We start from the raw sequence: 6,216 nt of genomic DNA, 5'->3' as shown, positions 1-6,216 counted from the left end.
GTGACTATTAGCCTATTATACAGCAGGCGTATGATATGAATGCAGTGCACGCCGGCGCTCCAACTGACTCCGACAGTTCAACTTGAGGTGAGGAAGAACGTGTCAGGCCTACCAAAGTTACTCCTATAATCTAACAATATAATGCCTATTTTTATAAAAAAACGTACAAAGTAGGCCTCCCGAGTGGCGCAGCGGACTAAGGCGCTGCATCGCAGTGCTTGAGGCATCACTACAGCCTCGGGTTCGATCCCAGGCTGCGTCACAGCCGGCCGTGACCGGGATAGGGTTCGGCCGTAGGGGAGTTGCAGCGCTGGGACAAGTCTGTAACTACCAATTCTCAATATCACGAAATTGGGGAGAAAAGGGGGGGGGGGTAAAAGTACATATGTAATAGGCCTATCAGAGTGGATGCCTATGGTGCTCAACTCTCCGACAGCTGAACCGAGACGGACAATTGCTTTAGGAAAGTGAAAACCAATAAAATAGGCTATAAAGTTTTGCATATGCTACACACCGAAACACAACGAATATAGAATTTGTTATATTCTTAGGGATATGTAAATGTGGCTCATATGGCCAATAACTCTTGTTTAATGATGGTGCTGGCTGCCTGGGTGGATGCCGTAACGGGTTGCACACCCAATGCATATGGATGACTGGTACATTTCTCAAATCGAGATCTTGGGACTTGAGATGGCTCTTCATGTTTGTGCAGTTAGATTTGTGACGAAGTGCATGTTAAGTGTCAAATGAAAACATCTGCAGTTCTATCTGCATAAACCCATTTGAACTTGGCACTACAAGGTTCTATCCGCAATCCAATCACGAGCCTGAAAAATAGACGGACCAATCAGAACACATCTTTGCCATCTCTAAGTACGGTTAAGACTAGTCTAGCCAGAAATAATGGCACGCAAGCTAAAAAACAAGACTATCAGAAATCTTAAAGTAAATGATCACATTGTTGTTCAGTGACGACAGGTATTTGTCGGAAGATAATTTCTTAATGTATTTGATGATAGAACGGTTTTACCGAGATTGTCCGAACCCATCATTCATGCATGCAAATAGCTACAGTTTTCTGTATAATTCAGAAGAGTCAGATAGAATGGCTAAACCTAGATTGACATTTCATTGCCATGAAGTTTAATGTGGGTACTTTGGGTATCTTTAAGGTGAGGACCTTGATGGGTTATGAAATAAGAATTCACTACAGAATTACTGAGATCTGGGATGTGAACATTTAGAGGTTCAATATCTCAGAACTACAGTATGCTTCAGATACAGCCTTAGAGTCCTAAGGTCACAAAATGTCTGATTAATGAAAATCTTCAAATGAAAATCACCTGTCCGGTGCCAAATGTTTCTAAGTGAAAACTCTGGTGTAACTGTATGTGTGTGTGTGTGTGTGTGTGTGTACAGTGGGGCAAAAAAGTATTTAGTCAGCCACCAATTGTGCAAGTTCTCCCACTTAAAAAGATGAGGCCTGTAATTTTCATCATAGGTACACTTCAACTGTGACAGACAAAATGAGAAAAAAAATCCAGAAAATCACATTGTAGGATTTTTAATGAATTTATTTGCAAATTATGGTGGAAAATAAGTATTTGGTCAATAACAAAAGTTTCTCAATACTTTGTTGGCAATGACAAGAGGTCAAAAGTTTCTGTAAGTCTTCACAAGGTTTTCACACACTTGCTGGTATTTTGGCCCATTCCTCCATGCAGATCTCCTCTAGAGCAGTGATGTTTTGGAGCTGTTGCTGGGCAACACGGATTTTCAACTCCCTCCAAAGATTTTCTATGAGGTTGAGATCTGGAGACTGGCTAGGCCACTCCAGGACCTTGAAATGCTTCTTACGAAGCCACTCCTTCGTTGCCCGAGTGGTGTGTTTGGGATCATTGTCATGCTGAAAGACCCAGCCACGTTTCATCCTCAATGCCCTTGCTGATGGAAGGAGGTTTTCACTCAATCTTACGGTACATGGCCCCATTCATTCTTTCCTTTACACGGATCAGTCTTCCTGGTCCCTTTGCAGAAAAACAGCCCCAAAGAATGATGTTTCCACCCCCATGCTTCACAGTAGGTATGGTGTTCTTTAGATGTAACTCAGCATTCTTTGTCCTCCAAACACGATGAGTTTTTACCAAAAAGTTTTATTTTGGTTTCATCAGACCATATGACATTCTCCCAATCTTCTTCTGGATCATCCAAATGCTCTCTAGCAAACTTCAGACGTGCCTGGACATGTACTGGCTTAAGCAGGGGGACACATCTGGCACTGCAGGATTTGAGTTCCTGGCGGCTTAGTGTGTTACTGATGGTAGGCTTTGTTACTTTGGTCCCAGCTCTCTGCAGGTCATTCACTAGGTCCCCCAGTGTGGTTCTGGGATTTTTGCTCACCGTTCTTGTGATCATTTTGACCCCACTGGGTGAGATCTTGCGTGGAGCCCCAGATCGAGGGAGATTATCAGTGGTCTTGTATGTCTTCCATTTCCTAATAATTGCTCCCACAGTTGATTTCTTTAAAGCAAGCTGCTTACCTATTGCAGATTCAGTCTTCCCAGCCTGGTGCAGGTCTACAATTTTGTTTCTGGTGTCAGCTCTTTGGTCTTGGCCATAGTGGAGCTTGGAGTGTGACTGTTTGAGGTTGTGGACAGGTGTCTTTTATACTGATAACAAGTTCAAACAGGTGCCATTAATACAGGTAACGAGTGGAGGACAGAGGAGCCTCTTAAAGAAGATGTTACAGGTCTGTGAGAGCCAGAAATCTTGCTTGTTTGTAGGTGACCAAATACTTATTTTCCACCATAATTTGCAAATAAATTCATTAAAAATCCTACAATGTGATTTTCTGGATTTTTTTTCTCATTTTGTCTGTCATAGTTTAAGTGTACCTATGATGAAAATTACAGGCCTCTCTCATCTTTTTAAGTGGGAGAACTTGCACAATTGGTGGCTGACTAAATACTTTTTTATATATGTGTGTGTGTGTGTGTGTGTGTGTGTGTGTGTGTGTGTGTGTGTGTGTGTGTGTGTTCGCTGGGAATTAAGGATGTTTTATTGCCCCGTCATGCATACTCACACGGCTGATTATGCTGTGGGACTGGTTGCGAGGTAGACGCGTCACTGGACACACACGCTGTCACACACACACACTCACTCTCTCTCAGGAAGTTCTGCTTGTTTCAGACAGACAAGAGGAAGTCTCCCCTCTAAAAGATTCATGGGCGTGCTTCAATTATGTATCCCCTTTCAAATTGCCCTGTTTAGACAACGTAAATTATTCATCCCTTCGTTGGTTCCCAGATTGATGGTTCTCTGTGCTGCCTGTGACAGAGGGAGGGATAAACCAGCATCTACACCACTGTTGATTTACAATCTACTATCCCCCATACTATCAAGCAATGTCAATCTACAATCCTCCATTGGTCAGCTTCTCATTCTGTGCAAGAAAGAAATAACCTATTCCAAACAGACAGACAGTTGTAGGACGATAGATCCCAAATCCGTGCAATCCGTAGGAATAGAATACATTAAAAAAAATGAAAATAAAGTTTCGATAAACTATTATTTCTTCACATTATAAGCGCAGCAATGCACACAAGGCAGTAAACTACACGTCCGAATGTTCGTTCCATAATGCAATTAGGCAAGGTACATACCAGACGTTTCATGTGACAGAAATTAAAATAGCAGTTTGAAATGTAGAAAGAGGGGAGATAAAGATGCAACAACTGGCATGGGTTGATAATGACTAGGATAGGGCCTTCGGCTACTGGACTATGAAATAAAGCTGATGTTAAAACCAATAGAACAATTGCATATGGAAGTCTTTATAAAATAATTGCCTCCACGTTTCTATGGTGGGATTTTGGCTACTTTGAAGCAAGGTAAGAAATGCCTCATAACATAAAGTTTTACTTCAAGGTTTCAAAAAAATTAAGGACGTGTTTTTAAAATGCCTACTGCCTCCAGCTCATTGCAACGCGGTGTGTGAAGTGCTAAGTCTGCCTACCGTTGCCTATGCACTTGAATGACGAATGGGAAGTAGTCATCAATAACAAGCTGAGAAAAAAAAAGTTGCTCTTTTTAATCGTGGCCATCAAAGCGGTTTTAAAAACTGATTGCATATAGAATTGTTGCGCAATGATTGGGCTTATAAAATCATGTTTCACTGCAGCAGCACACAGGAGCAGAAAGCGCTGGGCCAGTTAGTCCAGACGATAACCTTACCTCTGGCTCTATACTTCCTGTAATAAGTCTGGCATGTAACTAGAGACAACTTTTTGACCCCTGGGCCGGCCGGCCAGACAGGGAGAGAGAGAGAGAGAGAAGCAGGGCTAGTCTGTGTGTAGGAGTCTATGTCGAAGCACCAGGTGTGTGTGTGCGCGCATGGGAGGGGTGGGGGAATAGACACACTGAAAACAGGGCTGGGACCTAAGGTACTGAGCCACAATAAGGTGAGGGGGTTTGAGTGCTCTCCCCTTCAAAGCTTATCTGCCTTGGGGCACTCTTGGGGGAAAAAAAGCCCTCACCCTCCTCACCCCTCTTACAGTCCCTCGACCTCCCAAAGACTAGCCTCTACAAAAGACAAAAGAGGGCTTAGAGGGGTAAAAGCACCCTGTCCTACTGACTGTTCTCTTTAATACCCCCCCCACCCCAATAAAAGTGTGTGTGAGCTAGAGAGTGTGTGCGCGCCATAACTCACCAGCTGAACGTAGGCCACTTTATAATCCGGTCTCTTCACTTTCTGGTTGAGGTGGTTTCTCTTCTTATTCGTACCTGTGAGATGAAGCGAGAGAGACAGAGCGAGAGAGACAGAGCGAGAGAGACAGAACGAGAGAGACAGAGCGAGAGAGACAGAGCGAGAGAACGCTGAGGTTGGTAAAAAAGTATCAACCAAGTAGAATCGAGGAGATAGTTCCCTACTTAAGCTAATTGTTGTCTTTTGTAACGGCAAAACATGCCAACGACTAGAGGTTTGGCTAAAGTAGAAATGTAGAAGGTGCCTGTGTGGTTGTAAAATAGAGCAGACCCTGGTCCTGTTGACTGAGGAATGCAGGTGAACCTCTTACTTCCCCAGTCGGTGGTAATGACCTCATGCCTATCAGAGAGAGAAAAACAACCACAACCAAAAGAGAGGGACTGTTGCTGTAGATTAGAGTAAGCTTCATCTATTATGGAAGGATGTTGCATCTTGCTGTTGATGACGCAGTGCGTCAATGTTTAAACTGTAGGCCTATAAACTATTAGCAGAACTATGGAAGAGTATTTCGTTTTTTTTATTAGGATCGCCAATTAAGTGGCTACTGTTCCTGGGGCCCAAACAGGAAACAAAACACAACAAATTAAATATATAAAACACTACATAATACAACGTAAAAAAATAATACAAAATAAATAAAAATGTCTCTCTTCGTAGTCCCCGTCATGCCGTAAGGTGTTCTTTAAAAAAATTAAATGCTAGCTTGAGTTACCTGGGGTGGCAGAGAGTTCCATGTAGTCATGGCTCTATTTAATAGTGTGTGTTTCCCAGCCTCTGTTCTGGGACCTGGGGACTTTGAAGACACCTCTGGCTACATGTCTGGCATGGTGCCGATGAGGGTCCGAACTGTGAGCCAACTGCTTGAACAGACATTTCAGTACCTTAACCCATCAGCACCTTCGCACAAAGACCAACAGTGATGCAGTCAGTCTCTCCTCAGCTTTGACCCAGGAGAGACTGACATGCATACCACTGACATTCGTCCTCCGTATACATCTAAATGCTGCACTGTTCTGGGCCAACTGCAATTTTCCTATGTCCTTTGGCGCACATGACCACACATCTGGGCAGTAGTCCAGAAGTGACAAAACTAGGGCCTGTAGGACCTGGCTGGTTGATTTACATGTCATGAACGCAGAGCAACGCCCTACCACGGACAGACCTCTTACCATTTTAGCAACCATTGAATCTTTATGTTTTGACTATGACAGCTTGCTATCTAGAGTTAGTCTACACTTGCTCAATTGCCACATTATTCAGTAATAGATCTAGATGAGGTTTAGGGTTGAGTTAGTGATTTGTCCTAAAAACAATGTTTTTAGTTTGAGATATTTATCACCAGCCTATTGCAATTTACCATTCTAAAACTGACTGGAGCTCTAAGTTAAGGATGTTAGAGGAAGTGTACCTATTAAACCCACCAAAATGTCTGGACTTTTCAAACATAT

General features: G+C 43.0%; 1 protein-coding gene across 1 annotated transcript in view; it reads right to left on the bottom strand.

Annotated features, from left to right (window-relative positions):
* The window catches only part of mrpl23 (mitochondrial ribosomal protein L23), a 144,602-nt gene that overhangs the window by 88,848 nt on the left and 49,538 nt on the right, over positions 1 to 6,216 (bottom strand). Inside the window, exon 4 of the mRNA XM_020456135.2 lies at positions 4,712 to 4,785. Within this exon, the coding sequence (XP_020311724.1) occupies positions 4,712 to 4,785 (74 nt within the window). The remainder of the gene's footprint in view (positions 1 to 4,711; positions 4,786 to 6,216) is intronic.

This window comes from Oncorhynchus kisutch, linkage group LG22 (genome assembly GCF_002021735.2).
Source record: "Oncorhynchus kisutch isolate 150728-3 linkage group LG22, Okis_V2, whole genome shotgun sequence".
Lineage (NCBI taxonomy): Eukaryota > Metazoa > Chordata > Actinopteri > Salmoniformes > Salmonidae > Oncorhynchus > Oncorhynchus kisutch.
Note: the sequence above shows the minus strand (reverse complement) of the source record. Positions and strands in the feature narration are given on the sequence as shown.